General features: G+C 36.8%; 1 protein-coding gene across 1 annotated transcript; it reads left to right on the forward strand.

Annotated features, from left to right (window-relative positions):
- The first annotated feature begins 14,005 nt into the window (after positions 1–14,005).
- LOC130745032 (NAC domain-containing protein 83-like) lies at positions 14,006–14,967 on the forward strand. The gene is made up of 3 exons (XM_057597185.1): positions 14,006–14,195; positions 14,399–14,658; positions 14,779–14,967. Exons 1-3 carry the CDS (start codon positions 14,006–14,008, stop codon positions 14,965–14,967), a joined length of 639 nt encoding a protein of 212 aa, XP_057453168.1.
- The last annotated feature ends 5,051 nt before the right edge of the window (positions 14,968–20,018 follow it).

Below are 20,018 nucleotides of genomic sequence, written 5' to 3' on the forward strand. Positions count from 1 at the left end.
ATTTGCACCAAAGACCATAATACTGACATTTGTCATTCTCTGCGGGAACCTACAGCTAGAGCTGGGTACGCGGGTGGCCCGCCCCGCGCAGGCCCGCCCTGCGTAGGCTCGCCCCACGTAGGCCCGTATTTTAGCGGTCCTCTATTTTCCGGGCTATAGCCCGCACTATTCCGCGGTTTCGCGGGCCGGTCCGCGGACTTTGGCATCTCTTACCCCTTTTGTGCTCTCGTAGGCCCGCCCCGCATTGACCCGCTTCGCGCTGGCCCGCTCTGCGTAGGCTCGCATTTTAGCGGTCCTCTATTTTTCGGGCTATAGCCCGCACTAGTCCGCGGTGTAAGACCCAAGATTTTAAGCTTAGAATAAGTGGAAGAGATTTCCATTTACGATTAGGCTTGATGTAATGTGAAAGGAAACCTGAACGAAAGTTTATTAAATGAAATATATTTATGAAGGAGAAAGTTCAGGAAAAGTTCAAGGATTGCATTATGATCGATAAAAGTTATAGCACGATCGTTATACGCTTAAACCTAGGTCAGAAACCCTAGTATATAGCTGATTTTCACTTTAGGCACGACGGAAGTTAATTCCAAAAATCTTCAGAGAAATGTTAGAACTTCTCTTTTTCCATATATCACAATCGTTTCGAGGCGAAACTCTAGGATCTACGAACGTCCGATTCCAATCATCAGAAGTTTGCCGAAACCGAATCCCTGGTATTTCAAAACCCTAGAATTTCTCGACAATGAAGACTTTATCTATTCAGAGCTTCAAATGGATATTCTACACGCGTACACCCATTTCTCTTGATGATTTCAATCTTTCTTCAGAAGGAAGTTTTCCATTCCGACATTCGATGCAAAAAGCAACTTATCGGGTAAAATAGTTTTACACCGACTTTGCACCGACTTTGCATTAGTTGCCAAAAATACAAGGAGACATCTTCTTAGCTTAGGAATTCCTTTGCCAAAACCTATCTTAGAATTCATGGAGAATGACGCCGGAAAAATCAGATTCGCGAAACTTTCATTTTCCAGCGTTTTGCCAACCTCTATATATAGCAAAGAAAGGAAGAAAAATCAAAACAAACTACCCAAAACCCACCCAAAGGCCGCGAGTTTGAGAGGAGAGGAGGAGGAGAAGATTTTGTTCAATCCTTGCTTGATCGTCGATCAATCAGTTGCTGCTTCAAGGCTTCGAGGTATAGTCGCTAATCCTTACCTCTGATCGCTTTTTCCATAGCTTTTCTGTAGAGTTTTCTGAGTGGATAGTTTATGGGTTTTTGCAAAACTATCCTGAATCTTTCATTTCTGATTCTAAACCTCTTCTATATGTGCCCAAGATCACTTCTGCCGGATTAGATTTTCCGTTATGTCGCCGGAATTCCGCCGGAATCAATTTTAGCCTTAAATACCCATTTTTGGAGTTTTTGAGGTAAAGCTTCAACCTTTAGGCTAAAAACTATCGCCTTAGCTTAGTGTTAGTAGGATTAGTTGTCATAAACGTCGTTAGTAACGTCCCTGCAAAATTTGGTTTTTGGGATTTCAGTTTTGAAATTTCTAAGTTAAAAATCATGACCAAAATACCCCTGCGACAGTTTTTGATCCGATAATTTTTCCGAGTTCAGAATACCCTTAGTTACGGCTAATGAAAGCATAGGAACCAAGTTTGATCGAAGAAAAATCGAGCCCCACAATTGAGAAAAGTGGCCGAGCCCTATAGGGGAGGAGGGGGAAAATTCCTTTTCCGAAAACTTGTCCTTTCGCGCTAGATTATCGTACCTCGGAGTATGAACTACTTCGTGTAACCTTAGTGAGCATTGATAGCTTAGTTTCCGATAGATTTTGATAGAATTCTGTGGTTTTACTTTAAAGGTTCTTTTGAAGAATTTCCTGAAGATCAAGGAGCTCATTGTGAAGGAACGTTTGAGGAGAACGCTGGAATAACTAGAGGTAAGGGCAACTTACCTTACTAGCTAATGCTTTAGGTGTCGACGCATTCGACTTGATTTACTGTTTATGCACTTGTTTGTGTATGATTGGGAAAATGTTTTCTGAGGCTTCGGCTGACAATGTAGATGATTTATCTACTGACTGTTTTGAGATTGAATTATATGCTATGTGCTATGTGGGTAATCAAGGATGTGTGGTGCATGCCTTATATGCTAAGTGCTATGTGGTTATTGCTTATTATGTGGATATATGACATGTTGATTGATGGTGCTGAGTTATTTATGCTTTAGCAATGAAATCTGAGTTTCTGAATAGTGAGAATAGCGGGCAGGTCATGCCGATTTTATTTTGAGAGTTTTGAGAAAGTTCGATAGGACGAATGAGATTCGGGCCTTGTTATGGTGTTAATGGATCGAGACATTCTCTGGAGTCATTTGGGGATTTGGAGATCCCGAGAACTGATAGGATTTGCGATAAGACTAAAAGGATACTATTTTGTAAAGAAAACTCATAAGACATTAAACAACCTCTAAATCTTCAAATAATGATAATAGACTCGTTCGGGGAAGCTTGGGATGCAAATCTTAGTTTTTGGAAAACGAGAAGTGTCGTCGGATCCAAGTGTTGAGGAAGTTGAGAGGTTTTGAGTATGTTGATACTCTTGTGCTCTGGGAGCAGTTGTGTTGTTGGGCTATCTGAGAGATAAGCCGGGAAACGGGTAGTTTCCGAGCATGTTGATGCTCTTTGCTCGTTGAGCAGTGTTGACCATCGGATAGAGATGAGTCGGATGACTTGGAGATCATCATGAGATACCGTTTATACCTTCGGGTACAGTTTATGCCTTCGGGTACAGTTTATGCCTTCGGGTACAGTTTATACCTTCGGGTACCGTTTATGCCTTCGGGTACAGTTTATGCCTTCGGGTACAGTTTATACCTTCGGGTACCGTTTATGCCTTCGGGTACAGTTTATACCTTCGGGTACCGTTTATGCCTTCGGGTACAGTTTATACCTTCGGGTACCGTTTATGCCTTCGGGTACAGTTTATACCTTCGGGTACAGTTTATACCTTCGGGTACAGTTTATGCCTTCGGGTACGGTTTATGCCTTCGGGTACCGTTTATGCCTTCGGGTACGGTTTATGCCTTCGGGTACGGTTTATGCCTTCGGGTACGGTTTATACCTTCGGGTACAGTTTATACCTTCGGGTAATTTGGACATCGACGGGGGATATGATCGACCGTGAGGTTAGGATCGACCTGTTGATTGTCGGGCATAGCGGAGGGAAAAGTCGACCCGCAGGGTTAGGACTGATCCGGCTATGTCAAGGTTGTAAGTGACACTCGGGGGTTATGGTCGGCACAATGCCAGTGTTGGGACCGACTCAATCGTGCCCAGCCTATTTTTCGGAATCGTCGAGATTGACGTTGCATTGATATATCGTGCACTCTAATTATATTCGTTGAGATTTTGATGAGTTGATGTTGATAAACATCGTTATGTGTTTTGATGAGTAGATGTTGATAGATATCGTTATGTGCTTTGATGATGGAATTGTACTAGAGATTTGATAACATGCTATGTTTAAACCTTAGGGTAGACAATGCAGAACTTATATGTATGTAGACAACATATATATATATATATACCCCTTATACTTTATCTGGTGTCTTGTATTCTCTATCCTATATTCCGTAAGTTGACCCTTGCACGTGCTACCTGTGTTTGGGGGGCTATGTATGCCCTTTTTGTCAGATGTCGTTGGTGGATTCTTCCGTGATTCCTCGTCGTTCGGGGAAGACCCGGAGCGAAATGACTACTATTGAGCCTTCGACGTGGACCCGGACTTCATGCATGACCAGATGGGAGTCGATGATGGAAGTATGGGGGATGGGTGGTTAGAGTCTATTAAGGTTGGGTGTTAGTGTCCTAGCTCTGACTTATTCTTATTTTTGAGGGCTTGTGTTGCTGACACTTGACCTATCACTTAGTGGATTGTACATTTTGCCTACGGGCGTTACATTTTTCTACTTTCCGTCACTGGAGGTTACTCGTGACGAGGTCGCTACTTACAGCGGGGAATGTTATATGTATTGTGTATTAGTTCTGTTACCTTTCGCATTTGGGTTTTATTCAATTCAGTCTTGTCTTAGTTATTAAAAAAAAAAAATATTTACGTTTTCCGCATTAAGTTTATTTTGGTTACTAAAGTGACGCCACCGAAATCGGGGTGTTACACGCGGTCTCGCGGGTCTGCCTGCCGACTTCAACCCGCTTACCCAGCTCTACCTACAGCTGAGAATCCTTAAGCTTATGCTGCCAACATTTTCAACAACCGACCTCAGCGAAATTATGATCTGTCATCAAACAAATATAACCCTGGCTGGAGAAATCGTCCAAATCTTAGATGGTCTGATCAGTCACAACCCGCCCAAGCACCGTTTCAGAATAATTCTAGGCCATATGTGCCCCCTCCAATTCAACAACAAGCGAACAACCCTGGAGCACCACAAACTGAGGAACCTTCATTGGAGGATATGTTGTAGCAGATGACAACCCAAAATATGCAGTTCCAACAAGACACCAGATCCTCCATTCTAAGACAGGAAGCATCTATTCAGAATTTGACCAACCAGATAGAACAGATGGCTACTTCATTAAACCAGCTGCAGTCCCAAAATTCTAGTAAGCTGCCTTCTCAAACTATTGTCAATCCAAAGAATGTGAGCGTCATCACCTTAAGGTCGGGGAAGCAGATTGAAGCAGACCATGCCCCAGAACCTAAAAAGGAAACTGAGACCACTAGCGCAAGAAGCTTTCACGCACATCCACCTTCTGTTCCTCTCGCATTCCCTCCAAAAGCTATGCCGAGCAAAAAGAAGGAAGGGGTAGACAAGGGAATATTGGAGATATTCAAGAAAGTGGAGGTAAACATACCTCTACTCGATGCAATCAAGCAAATCCCAAGATATGCAAAGTTTCTGAAAGAATTATGCACTTTTGGTAAACATGCTCCTGTTTTTGATGTTCCTGAAAAGTGTGAAGATCAAGGTACGTTTTATGTTCCTTGCATCATAGGTGATACTAAATTTGAGAGTGTCATGCTAGATCTAGGAGCTTCAATTAATGTTATGTCTATGTCTATTTTAAATCTCTTTCACTAGTCCTTTGAAACGTACGAGTGTTATCATTCAATTAGCAAATAGGAGCACTACACACCCTGCTGGTTGGGTAGAGGATGTCTTGGTTAGGGTCGGTGAACATATTTTCCCTGTTGATTTTCATGTGCTTGAAATGGAAAAATTATCTTCTCGTAATACAGTTCCTATTATTTTGGGGAGACCATTTTTAGAGACAGCCTGAACCAAGATAGATGTTTATGCTGGAGCACTTACTAAGGAATTTAGTGATATTGTGGTTCAGATGAACATTTTTTATGCTATGAAACATCCACCTGAGGACTATTCTGTGTTTCATATTGATTTGCTTGATGACATGCTTGATGAACATGAGTATGATTTTATACATGATTTTGATTATCCCTCACTAAATGAGTCATACACTTGTCATGCATGCACTGATTCTGATTTTAGACACTGTTATTGAGGTCCAGGCTGCAGAAAATGTGTCCACTAGTTTGGTTCCATCGGTTTTGCAGGTACCCGTGTTGGAGCTTAAGCCCTTACCAGATAACCTCAAGTACGCTTACTTGGAGGATGATAAGAAGCTCCATGTCATTGTTTCCTCTCTCCTTTATGATAATCAAGAGGAAAAATTGCTGCAAGTACTAAAGAAGCACAAGAAAGCTATTGGTTGGACCCAAGCTGACATTCCTGGTATTAGTCCATCCATGTGCATGCATAGAATACTCTTGGAAGACGGAGCTAAACCATTCAACAACCACAAAGGAGACTCAACCAAGTGATACTTGATGTTGTGAAGAAGGAGATCACCAAGCTGCTGCAAGCTGGAATTATATATCCGATCTCTGACAACCCTTGGGTGAGCCTAGTTCAAGTGGTCCCTAAGAAGATAAGACTTACTAGTGAAGAATGAGAGAAACGAGCTTAGCCCTACTCGAGTGCAAAACAGTTGGAGACTCTGCATTGATTATAGGAGGCTCAATCAAGCAACCAGAAAGAATCACTTTCCTTTGCCCTTCATTGATCAAATGCTTGAGCGCTTACCAGGTAAAAGTCACCACTGTTTTCTTGATAGTTTTTCTGGGTATTTTCAAATTCACATTGCTCCTGAGGACCAAGATAAGACCACATTCACCTGCCCCTTTGGTACTTTTTCCTATAGAAGGATGTCATTTGGCCTATGTAATGCCCATATGGATCATTTCACTGTTTTGAATTATGAGAAGTTCCTGTTGAAGAAAGCTGAGTCCAAGCCAAGGTTGATCAGATGGATTCTCTTGCTCCAAGAGTTAAATTTGGAGATTTGAGATAGGAGTGGAGCACCGAATTTGATGGCCGATCACTTGAGCAGGATTGAGAGGGATGTTGATGCTCTACCCATTAGAGATGATTTTCCTGATGAGCGTCTTTTTAATATTTCGGTTTCTTCTCCTACACCTTGGTTGACTAATATTGTTAATTATTTGGTTGCATCTGTTGTCCCTCCATTTGCATCTAGAGCTCAAATTGATAAACTTAAGAGTGATGCTAAGTATTCTGTTGGGATTACCCCTATTTGTGGAAGTTTTGTACTGACCAGGTTAATAGAAGATGCATTCCAGATCATGAGATCGAGTCAGTCCTTCAGTTTTGCCATGCTTCTGCAGTAGACAGTCACTTTGGACCCCAAAGGACAGCGCACAAGGTGCTTGAATATGGATTTTACTGGCCCACCATCTTCAAAGATGTGTCTAGGATTTGCAGCACTTGCGAGCCATGTCAGAGAGCAAAGGATACCATTTCTTGGAGAAAAGAGATGCCTCAACATGCGATGCTGTTTTGTGAGGTCTTTGATGTATGGGGTATCAATTTTATGGGTTCGTTTTCTGTTTATTTTGGTTTTTATTATATTTTGCTTACTGTTGATTATGTTTCTAAATGGGTGGAAGCTAAGGCTACCCGGACTAATGATGCTCGAGTTGTTGTGGATTTTGTTAGGTCTCACATCTTTTGTAGGTTTGGCATTCCTAGAGCCATTATTAGTGACCAAGGCACCCAATTCTGCAATAGGTCCATACAAGCTCTTCTCAAGAAGTATGGGGTTGTTCAGAGAATTTCCACACCGTACCATCCTCAAACAAATGGGCGAGCTGAAAATTCCAACAGAGAGATAAAGAGGATCTTGGAGAAGAATGTCTAGCCTAACAAAAAGGATTGGAGTAATGGACTTGAGGATGCTCTTTGGGCCCATCGTACTGCTTACAATGCACCTATAAGAATGTCGCCTTATCGCGTTGTCTTTGGTAAAGCATGTCAACTTCCTGTTGAAATAGAGCACCGTGCTTACTGGGCTTTGAAGACTTGAAACTTGGCTCTTGATCAAGCTGGTGAAGAAAGGAAGCTTCAACTAAGTTAGTTAGATGAGATCCACTTGGAAATCTATGAGAACTTTAAGTTCTACAATGAAAAGACCAAAACATTCGATGATAGCTTTATTTCCAGAAAAGACTTTTTGGTTGGATAACAAGTGTTGTTGTATAACTCTAGGCTTGGCCTAATGAGAGGTAAGCTTCGTTCTAAGTGGATTGGTCCTTCGTTCTAAGTGTTTCCTTCAAGGTTAATGATCATCACCTCAAGCGTTTCCTCACCAATCCTTCTCTTGTGGATGCTACAATGGATGATAATTCCTTGGTTGTTCCCGGCCTCATCCCGCCATGAATTAGGGAGTTTTCTTTCTCCTTTATTTTTATTGCACTTGTTCAATTCCATATGCTTCATTGAGACAATGTGTAGTTCAAGTGTGGGGGGAGGGGGGGTGGAGACTAGCTTAGGTAGATTAGATTAGAGTAGGATTGATGCATGCTTTTCTTTGATTTCTTAGGTCTTGCTTAGATTATGGACATTTTATTTCTTTAAACTGAGTCATGATATTTTGTGGTGTGAATCCTTGCATCCTTGTGTGTCAAGTTACTTTTGAAAATTGAGAGGTTGAAGCAATTATGATAGACTTGATCCCCCTGTGAGAGATTTTGAGCCTTAACTTTAGGTGGATTGATGTATGCCATCTCTAATTTTTTTTTTCTTGTGTGATTGCACTCTTGATAACTTTCACTCTAGAACTTGACTTGACGCTTGTTGATACTTGATATTCGCATGCACATATTGAAGTGATTTTAGGCATTTTCTTTTAATAAGCCACTAGCCATATAAGCCTACCTTGAATGAATTTATCCTTTGATACTCCCTTTGAACCTTTTTATTCTCCTTTTCTTTAGCTCATTACAAGCTTACAAGTGGAAAACCATGTTTGACCTAATCTTACGAAATTTTGGAGCTTTGGAATTGTTTTGGGAGTAAGTACTAAGTGGGTAAATGTGCATTGTTCTTTATTCTTTGTAATTCTTCTCGGTTATGCTTTGTTGGACGTACATAAGTTTGGTATTGCTTTCATTTCAGTTTTGTTTCTCTCGTTTTTCAGTAAAAAAAAACAAAAAAAAAAAGACAAAAAAGCAGTAAAAGGAAAAAAGAGAAGAAAGGCCAATAGGAGAAAAAAGTATGAAAATTTGAAGTGTGGAATTGGAGGAAGAATTGCAAGTCTTATGCTATGGTATTGGGTTGATTTTGACTTACTTTTTACTTATTCCCCATTGCTCCTCTATTTCCTTTTATTTTAGCTACTTATCTCATATTTTGTCCTACCTTGTCCTTGGCCCCATTACAACCTTTAAAAGTCCTTTTTGATCTTTATGTGCATGAGTTTTTGATTGTTGATGTTAGCGGCTTGTCAAGCCTATGGTAGTGTTTGTTTTTCATGAAGTGCCTTGAGCGTAAACACAAACCTTAAACACTTGAGTGTAAACACTTTGAGAGCATATCTTGTGAGGTTATATCACCTTTGTTCTCACCTCTTGGTTTGATGAGTTACTTTGCATGCTTGGATGTTTGGATGATATTCATGGATTTCTTGCCTCTTTAATTCTTTATGTGCTTTTTCCCACTTCTTTTCATTTCCTAGTATTATTTGTTGAGTATGTGGTCTTTTAGGTTATTGCATTTCTTACATGATTCACTTCTTTGTTACAAATTGATTTTCATGTTCTTAATTCTTTATTTTGCCGAGGAGTGCAAAAGGTCAAGTGTGGGGGTGTTTGATGAGCAATATTTTACCCATTTTTCATAAACTTAATTTTCCATTGATGATGGTTCTTTATGCTTAATTGACTTTGTTTGGAATGGATTTATATTATGAGGTCTAATTAAGTTTATTATTATTTTTAGGTTATATTTGGCAGCAAGGGCATTTTGGGAATTGCGGAATGAAGATTGAATTTGTGCTGAAGTGAAGATTGTATTTTAGATTATATTAGGATTTAATTTCTGAATAAATTATCTTTAGGATTCAAACTTATTTAAGTTTGTTATTTTAGGATCTTATCTTTAAGATTTTATCTTTTATGATTTGATTTTTATTAGGATTTGATCTCAGCTTTATTTAAGGATTTGTGTTGAGACAACAATTTACCTTTTACTTTATTATTTTAATGCAGTTTCATTTTTCAGTAATATTAGAGTTTTGCTAGGGTTTATGCTTTTAGTCCCTATTCTCTTCTCCAATAATGTTGCTGATTTCGCCCAGTCCATGGAAGGCTAACTTCCTTGGATTGAATTCCTTTGCAACGTATATCGCGCTCTTGAGGTATAGTCTTTAATGTAGAATTTGTTCTTAATTAATCTTCTTCATCTCTACTTCTGATTTAGGTTTGCTTAATTCTCTAATTTAGAATTAGAAGATGATGCATGTTCGCTTAGTTCATGTTAGGTCGTAAACGGTTCTTAATCGCTTAGTTTAGGGATCTGTGAATTAGTTATCGCTTAGTTAATTAATTTGCACGAACTAGGAAATTAATAAGAAAGAATTGATCTTTTTATACCAGTGATTGAGTAGCGATAAACTGAACAAATGAATTCGTCTGTTTTAATCGATTTTGTTAATCCGTTTATTATATTTTACTTGTCTATTGAAACTGAACCATAAACCCCCCAATGTGTGTGCGTTCTTGAATCTTTGTTGAAACGATAATCCCTGGGAAACGACCTAGGAGTCTCACTTCCGAGTTACTACACGTTTTCTTAATTTAATTATTTGCATCGGGTATGGCCTCGATCACTTCCGCAAGAGTGAAGTCTTGTTCCTCATTTGATTGGAATTCAAGCAAGACATCTCGAGCCCCCATCACCTTTAGAATGAAATTATATAGGCTCATCACCTTAAGGTGATCTCAAACAACTTCCACTGTTTGTACGTTGTACATAGTACACCTTGCCATCCTCATCAATCGAATAAACAACATTGGTGTTTGCCCTGCCGCACTTTTTCCTTGAGCTTTCTGTGTGTAAACCTTCGACTTCCAAGTTCTGCCCCGCACAACATACTTCAAATGGTGATTAGAGTTATGATAAAAGACATTCGAACTCTTTCTTTGAAACTTTGATTTCCTGACATGCAAGAAAGCTCCTTTAAGTTTCAAGACATTGAACATGCAAACCTCTCTCCATGCATCTTGATCGTTTTCATACCAAACAAAACCGAACTTAAAACGCCTTCCCTCCCTCGTCAGGACCTGCACAAAAACATCACAAAACCTTCCAGCCTTTGCAAAAATTGCAGCCACTTTATCCTTCGAGATCTATCACCCAAACCATCGATGAAGATTGAGAAAGACCCTCTTGCTACACCATCTCCTCTTCTACCCACACCATATTCCCCGCGGTTTCCTCCATAGTCCCCTAAATCCAACCGCTGTTGGGATGGCCTGAAATGCCTCACCAGCGACTCCGGAAGGAAGCCCTAGCAGAGCTCCTCCACTCCATTCGTTCACAGTGTGGAACATTGAAAACAAACCTTTTAGAAAAATGGAAATGATAATTAAAATAATAGTGTCAGAGCCATCAACTTTAGACATCCTTTTAAAAAATAACTCTAGACATATAATAGTAAGTAATATTAGTATTTTAACTTGTGCAATGCACGTGCAATTTCTTGTGTTTTGGTGATAAGCTAAGAAGTTTTCTCATAAAATGAGATATATGTAATTTCTTGTGTTTCATCAAATTTTATTCCATAACAAATAATGTCGCTCATCAAGAAACTCAGGATTTCACAAAATTGGACTTATTAGTTTTGAAGAAAAAATATTTGATTGGTTTTTTATTTTTAACATCCAATAAATTTGTCCCTAAATTCAAATCCAATCTTATTTGATCCAATCTAGAGGTTTGGATTATATTGAATTTTTCATTTTTAGTTTTTTCTTCCCTTTGATATTGTAGATATATTCCCTTTGTTTCAATTTAAGTGTTCACTTAGAGAGCTTGCACACATATTAAGAAATGCAATCAATTTTGTTAACTTTTTAAAACATATCATTTGTTTCCTTATTTTACCTTTTACAATGTACTTTTATCTCTCTTCATTTATTATTCTCAGAGAGACATTATATGTAAAAATAGCAATTAATACACAATTGAAATTCTAGGTGGAAGGAAAACTATTGTGAAACAAACTTTCTCTTTCTAACTGGACAGTTATTATGAAACAGAGAAATTACATCTTAAAATTTTATAGGCTTAATTACAACTTTGGTCCCCGGCGTTTACCAATGCCACGATTTTGGTCCCCCACCTAATTTAATTACATGGATGGTCCCCGACGTTGTAGGCTGCGTGCAACGTTAGTTCTACCGTTTATTTCTTAATAGTGGAGGCTTACATGGACGTCTAGTTGGAGAGAAAAAGGAGATCTTAGGAGAGAGGGGAGCACGTGAGTATCACGTGAACTCACGTGAACCTTATATGAACCCATTATACCCAAATTTGAAACCCTAGGGATCTAACTCGCGTTACCTTCTTCGTTCCAGGGAGGTCAGGGGTTTGGGTATAATGGGTTCAGATAAGGGTCACGTGATACTCACGTGCTTCCCTCTCTCCTCATACCTCATTTCTCTCTCCAACTGGACGTCCACGTAAGCCTCCTCCATTAAGAAATAAACGGTAGGACTAACGTTGCACACGACCTACAACGTCGGGGACCATCCATGTAATTAAATTAGGTGGGGGACCAAAATCGTGACATTGGTAAACGTCGGGGACCAAAGTTGCAATAAGCCAATTTTATAATATGTACTCAATACAACGACAAAAAATTATACTATAATATCAAAATAGGAGATGGAATGCTTATTTGAGTTATTTCATTGATCATTAATAACGTTTTAAATGTTAATTAATCTACGACATTCTTTAACAAAGTAACATTTTTTGAGATATTTTTTATAATATTCTATTATTTTACCTTCTCTTTATTTTATATAAGAGTAATTGATTATGCTTGATAACTAAATGATAATAAAATAGTAAGAATAATTAGTAATTAATATTTTCTTTAAGAACAAGTCAATGCAATTATACTTATATATTTTTGGTACAAAATTATACTTATATGTAATAACTAGTTTTATTTAACCAAAAAAACACTAACTTTAATCATATTATTAAAAAAATATAACTTAATTGTTAACATAATTAATTAAATATAACATTAATTACTAATTAATATCGACATTATTAAAAAGTTCAATCTAATTTTATTTTATATAAATATTTCACTTAATTTTTAAAATATTTTCATAAAATTATAATAAATAGTTGAAATAAATTTTGTGTGTGTGTAAATTTTGTTTAGTATTGTCATTAATATAAGGTCCAATTTTTTTTTACCTATATGTTTAAAAATTTCATCAATTTGTAGTAAATAATTAATATTGAATAAATTTCATGTTTGATATATTAATTTTTTATAATTTATCACTAATTAATATATTCTTACTTTTATAATCAACAAAGTAATAATTTTTAATTTTTCTTTAAATGTTTTTATAGGAATTGAAAATTATTATATAAGAAAATAATCAAGTGATTTTAAATGTTGTAACTTAATGAATTTTACTTTTACTCTTCCTCAAGTCAAATTTATTAATACATACGTGGCATTATTGGATTATGGAAATATCTTTATCATCCTTCACTCTCTTTCTCTCTGAAAATAAAGATTTTAAAATTTAAAATTATAGTACTTTAAAATTATAATATTAGAAATTAATTAAGTGATTTTAAATATTGTAACTAAATAGGTACCAAAAATATTGTAACTAAATTAATTTTACTTTTATTCTTCTTCAAGTCATCTTTATTAATACATATCTGGCAATGGTGAATTATATAAATATCTTTATCCTCCTTCTCTTTCTTTCTCTCTCTGCCTCCCTCCCATACTAGTTTATCACCAATTAATATTTTCTCACTTTTTCTAATCAACAAAATAATAATGTTAATATTAAAAATTATAGTAATTTAAAATTATGATATAGGAAAATAATTAAGAGATTTTAAATATTGTAAATTAATTAATTTTAATTTGATTCTTCCTCAAATGAAATTTATTAATACATATGTGGCACTTTTGGATTATAGAAAATTCTTTATCCTCCTTTTCTCTCTTCTCTCTCCCTCCCTAAAATAATAAATTTAATATTCTTTTCAAAAAAAAATCATATTAAAAATTATAGTAATTTAAAATTATAATATAAGAAAATAATTAAGTGATTTTAAATATTCTAACTTAATTCATTTTACTTTTATTCTTCCTCAAATCAAATTTTATTAATACATATGTGGCATTAGTGGATTATAGAAATATCTTTATCCTCCTCTCTCTTTCTCTCCCTCCCTCCCTCTCTCTCAATCTTGTACACTTACAAACATTGATGACAAAGTTTGTCTTGTAACTATAAATTAATATCCTAGTCACGTATAGTGATCCATCTAAACAGTTCATATATACAAGGCCATTCTTCACTTGATATGACATCCTTTGAGATGGAAGGCCTCATAACTTGTGATAAGGATGGGGGTATTAGATTGCTACCTGGGTACATGTTTGATCCCACTGATGAGGTTCTTGTCAACTTCTACTTGAAGAGGAGGGCTTTTGCTCAACCTCTTCCTGTTCAAATAATCCCAAATTTTGACGTGTTTCAGACTGAGCCTTGGAAGTTGCCTGGAGGAGGTTTGTGAAACTAATATTTTAAAATTCTATATTTTTTCATTTTTCTCAAGCTCTTCAATCTTTTCTTGCCCATGTGCTAACCTAGAGAGCATCATGTCTTGTCACACAAAAAATTCAATTTTTCCAACTGTTTGTTTATTTTCAAGTAGGGATTGAACCAAGATGATGTATCGAATTTAATTTAGGGTTTGCTTTCATTTTAGATGGAAAGATTTTCAACCAGCGTAAGTGTTTCTTCTACAACACCATGGGTCGTGACCTTGAAAGTCTTGACCTAAGAGTTGTAGGGAGTGGCCAGTGGAAGGTTGTGGAGAAAGGTAGAGACATTCCTATCCCTCCAAAAAATGAAGTGATTGGGAAGAGGAACACTCTGGTTTTTTGGGAGTTGCAAGGGGCTTGCGCTAGGAGGACAAAATGGGTGATGCATGAGTTTCGTCTTTTATTCATAGCTAACCCATCTAAGGTAAATAAAGAATAAAAAATGAGACTTCAGAATTAAGCATATTTAGAGTATTTCTTTTTTCCTTTTATTTTATTCATCACCAGTATTATCTGATCATTGAACGTTGTAACTCAAATGTAGATATCAAATTGGGTCGTGTATCGCATATTTCTAAAGCAGGATGCAAATATGGTAAAGATGGTGAAGAATACGAGAGGGTCTAATGGGAATACCTCCAACGGTGGTGAAAATTTTGGAAGTGTTGAGGTCATTGAACTCAGTGAGGAGAGTGGAAATATCTTAGATCATCCCTCGATGCCCCCTTCCTAAGCGAGGGCGATGAATCTACTTAAAATGTTCCAATTCCATGCCTTCCTTATTGTTTCCGTTTATCATAATTGACCAATAATTTACGTTAAAAAATGTCATGTCATGAATAATGAGTTTTAAATTAGCATTTTGCTTTCAACAAAGAGATGGCAGTGCAAGCTCTAGACTAGAGAGGCATGTGGGAGACACGTCTACTACTAAGTGATACTTTGAAATTATTCTCAAATACTTTAAATAAAATATCAACTACATTTCAAAGAGATTTTTTTTTTGTAATAATACTAATAGATTTAGTTTAATTAACCCTCCTAGAAAAAAATTAACCAAAATCTAATTTAATATTTAAGAGATAACAATATTTAAATTATTCAATTTCTAATTAGAAAGTAATATTCTCATAAACATGTTAAATTTTATGGATATTGACCATTAGTGAGATGATATTTTAACTAAATCAAATTTCAAACTTAGATTTCTTTTATATAGTTCATCATAGCTTGATCGAAAATATGATCAAAGAACTTTAATATATCTATTTTACTTTTTTTTAACCGAGTGTTATGACTTATTTTGCTAAAAAATGATTGTACCCAATTGATTCGGCGACCCCAAACCCAATCTAAGTCACACTTGAACTCCACTAAACTTAACGATTAGGACTTGGGGTTGTGTACCTCCAAGTTTGGCGACCCCAACCCAGTTTAATGTACAGGTCACACTTAAGTCCAATTAACTCATTGTTTGGGACTTGGAGAGCTCGGCAACCTCAAACTCGGTCTAAGGAACATGTCACACTTTAATTTAAATCCACTAAGCTTAACGCTTAGGAATTGTGGGATTGTGTACCCTCCAAGTTATGCAACCCTAAACACAACCTAAGGGAGGCAGTTTAAATACACTAAGATCAACCCTTAGAACTTGGGGGATTGTGTACCCTCAGAGTGTGATCATCTCAAACCCAGTCTAAGGGATGAGTCGCACTTCAAATCCACCATTAGTCCTATACACTAGCAAGAATTCTATACCCTAAGAAATTAAGTAATTCTTATTTCTTTGTTAGTTTTCTATTTGCATTTAATCAATATATATATTTGTACACATCTCTTTTCTCTTTTACTAAAAATCTCCATTTCTCCTACATAATCTAGATGACAAATATTTCTTCAGAAAACAAGAATGTTATAATCGGAAGAAGAATATGAATGATGACAGCAAGTTAGAAAATGATGATCTAAGCGAAATTAGAAAAAAAAAATGTGAAACATGTAATGAAAACAAATTAAACAATACACGGAACAGCTGTAAAAAATGACACGGCCGGAGCTGCATATCTTTTTTTTTGGTAGATGGAGCTAAAGAAAAAAAAAACTAAGGCCTTAAGTGAGGAACACCAAAGCTACCAGCCAGCAAAAAAGGAGTAAGGCCAGGAGGAGGTGTCAGGAACATCATAGTCTGAACAGCAGACATGTCAGCACCAAACTTCGCCATAAAATCCGCCGGAGCATTTCCCTCACGAAGAGTGTGCTACAAATTAACTTGCCAAGATCTCTGAACCAATGTCTGGATAGAGAGAATCAAAGCAACATAAATATCGAAGCGCGACACCGCTCCCTTAACTAGCTCAAGGGCCAAAGTTGAATCAGAGCAAACCTGAACCTGGCGATAACCTTTGTCCCAACAAATAACCAACCCTTGAAAAAGAGCCATTAACTCAGCTTGCAGTATCTCTGAATGACCAATAGCACCCGCAAAACCCAACAAAAAACGTCGCAATTGTAAGAATGCTATATATGCAAATGCAAGTAAAGAGAGAATAAGGAAGGAGACAGAAACAAAGATATGAGGTATGTTTTAAGATATCTTCATTGATACGTCGCAATTGTGATTTAGGGCTTAGCCGTTTAGGTATATAGACAACGCAATCAAATCATACACGATAAAAATCTAGTAATGGAAAAAGAGTAGAACATTTTCTAATGTGTCACTAATTTAACCGCTTCCTCATTATAAACCTTATGAAGAAAAATCTAACAGAAAAAAAAAACTCATGGTTGAGGAAAAAAGAGTATAATGCATTTTAGTTGAGATATTTGAGTAAACAAATCTTATATTACGCAAAAGCTTTTTCAAATGTTTCAGTCAAAAGGCCCTTAGTAAATGAATTTGTCAAATCATCACTTAAACGAATTCATTGGATGTATTTAACACCATTCTCTTATAGATCATGAGTGACGAAGAACTTTGGTGATATGTGTTATGTTCTATCTTTTTCTTTTTGAAACATATGTTCTATCTCTCTTGATGTATCATTCATTTTTTGTGAAACATATGTTTTGAGAGAGAGAGAGAGAGAGAGAGAGAGAGAGAGAGAGAGAGAGAGAGAGAGAGAGGATGTATCTTGTGATTTAGAGGACAAACATCAAGTAAGTATAAAGGACACATTGTATCACAAATCTCAGTTAAAAACGCATTCTCGACTTGCCACATTCTCAACCTGTATTTTTAAATAAACATTATTAAATATTATGTTTATTGAATATTAATATTATATGCATGATTTAAAAATGAAAATGACTTTTCCTAAACATAGAATATATATATATATATATATTTAAAAATCATAATTAATTTTGGATTTTTTTAAAATATAAATTTAAGAACCTTTTGATATAATTAAAATGTTAATCAAAAATTAATATTGACTATGATTATTAAATAATACAACTATAATCTGATTTAAAAATTGACTTTTATTAGAAAGGAAAAATATATTTCAAAGGACATTATAAATTTTGATTCATTTTGAAACCATGTTATATAAAGAATTAAAAACCTTTTACATTTCTTATAAACATTATTTACCATGTTTAATAAATATTAAAATTAGCAATCGCTCCTCTCACTCTGTGGCTTGGAATAAGCTTTGTCGCCCTAAGAGAGAAGGTGGCTTGGGCCTCAGACACATGCATGACTTCAACCGTTCTCTTGTTATGAAGATGGGGTGGGGTTTGATCTCGAACCCGAATGCGTTGTGGGCTAGGGTTTTGAAAGATAAGTATTCTTGTGGCTCCGCCCCTATGCCCGTGGTCCAGAAAAAGTACTCGGAGTATTACATTTGGAGATAAATTCGTAAAACATGGGAAGAGTTAAATCATCATCTCTGTTGACGTATGGGGGATGGTAGTACTGTGAGTTTCTGGAATGACAGATGGCTGCATTCGGGAGTTATTTTGAAGGAGGTAGCAGTGGCTCCAATTCCGTTCCCTGACTTGTACAATTCAGTGGCGGATTATTTTGATCATAATGCGACAGCGTGGCGTTCATCATCGTTTCAGCACCTTATTCCTACTCATTGCTTTGCTGAGATTTTAGCTATGCCTCCTCTGTCGGATGCTAGTGGCCAGGATAGGATTATTTGGGGTCTTACTAGCAATGGGGTCTTCTCCTCTAAATCCGCTTATGAAGCGCGCATGAGGACTAATGCAGGGAATGCTGAGCTTCCGTGGAGACGTGTTTGGAGTTGGGAAGGGCGCTACAAAGTTTCGAATTTCTTGTGGCGCACTATGAATAATGGGATTTGGGTGAATAATAAGAGATGGTTGTAAGACCCAGGATTTTAGAATTGAATAAATAATTAATTTACAACTCACGCATAGGATTATGGGTAAGCGTGAGAGGAACTTGACTTGTGTGTGTTGTTTGGATTAGTATTATGAAGAAGAAAATTTAGGAAACAACATAGAATATTACTAATTTCGCTATAGGTTATAGCACGAGCTTATTCACTTCCGCCTTAGGGCGAAAACGTTAGTAAAGGGCTAATTTTCTCTTAAAGCACTGTAGAAACGATATTCAAAAATATTTAAAGGAATATAAGAATTTCTCTTATTCCTTTCCACAACAAGTGTTTCGACACGAAACCCTGGAATGTACGAATGATCGATTTCGATTATCGGAAGTTTGCCGAAACTGAATCCCTGATAGCTCAAGAACCTTAAAGTAAACTGTTGATGAAGACTTTTTCTATTCGGAGCTTCAAACGAAGATTCCACACGCGTGCACCCATTTCTTTCGATGTTTCCAATCTTTCTTTAGAAGGAATTTTCTCATCCGACATCAACTGCAAAAAGTAACTTTTCGGGTTAAATCGATTAACACCGTTAGTGAATCGTTTGCTTAAATTCCAAGAAACCTGTTTCGAGTTCTGAAATTCTGTCGTCGGATTCTATCTTATAATTCACAGAGGAATGTGCAGGAAAAATCGGAATCGCGAAATATTAATTTTCCCGCGTTTTCCATTTTCTATAAATAGCTTGAAAAAAAAAATAACATCACCACCAACACACACACACGACCGAGAGCTTGAGGAGGAAGGAGGGGAGAATTGATTTTCGCCGATTCTTGTCTGATCGTCGCTCTATTCGTTGCTACGCGTAGGCCTCGAGGTACTGATGCTTTTCCTTACCTCTGATCGTAAATTCTGTCGCTTTTCTCTATGTCTTTCTGTGCTCAAAGTTTTGAGCTTTTTGTAAAAGTGTCCAAATAACTTGATTTCTCTGTCTAAACTTATTCCTTGCATGCCCAAGAGCATGTTTAGCGGATTACATTTCGCCGAATCTCGCCGAATCGCCGCCGAGCTTCAATTCTGCTCAAAATATCCATTTTATGCTGAGGTTCCGCTTTTTGAATCAAAAACTCTCGAATGAGCTTAGCGTCAGTAGGATTAGTCGTCATAAACGCCGTTGGTATTGACCTCATCCAATTTATTTTTCGAAATTCCGATTTTGAGTTTCCGAGCTAAAAATCTTGACCAAAATACCCCTGTTCTAGTTTTCGATCCGATAATTTTTCTGAGAGTTTCCCTGGCCTAGATATCGCCTAAGAATACCTAGGAATTAATTTAGATCGAAGAAAAAGTTCGGGAAACCCTTTTTTTAAGAAGTGGCCGAGACCTGTTTGTTAGGGTACCGTGTCCAAAAATAATTTTTGAGTCTCTATGACCTGAGCTATAACGTAGCTCTTTCGATTGTCGAAATTTTGGCTTTGGTTTC

This window comes from Lotus japonicus, chromosome 1 (assembly GCF_012489685.1).
Source record: "Lotus japonicus ecotype B-129 chromosome 1, LjGifu_v1.2".
In the NCBI taxonomy this organism is placed as follows: Eukaryota; Viridiplantae; Streptophyta; class Magnoliopsida; order Fabales; family Fabaceae; genus Lotus; species Lotus japonicus.

Excerpts from the sequence above, each read along its gene's own strand:
- LOC130745032 (XM_057597185.1), top strand. The coding sequence starts at position 14,006 with ATGGAAGGCCTCATAACTTGTGATAAGGATGGGGGTATTAGATTGCTA. Across the intron at positions 14,196-14,398 it reads TTGGAAGTTGCCTGGAGGAG|ATGGAAAGATTTTCAACCAG; the intron begins GTTTGTGAAACT and ends CTTTCATTTTAG. Across the intron at positions 14,659-14,778 it reads TCATAGCTAACCCATCTAAG|ATATCAAATTGGGTCGTGTA; the intron begins GTAAATAAAGAA and ends ACTCAAATGTAG.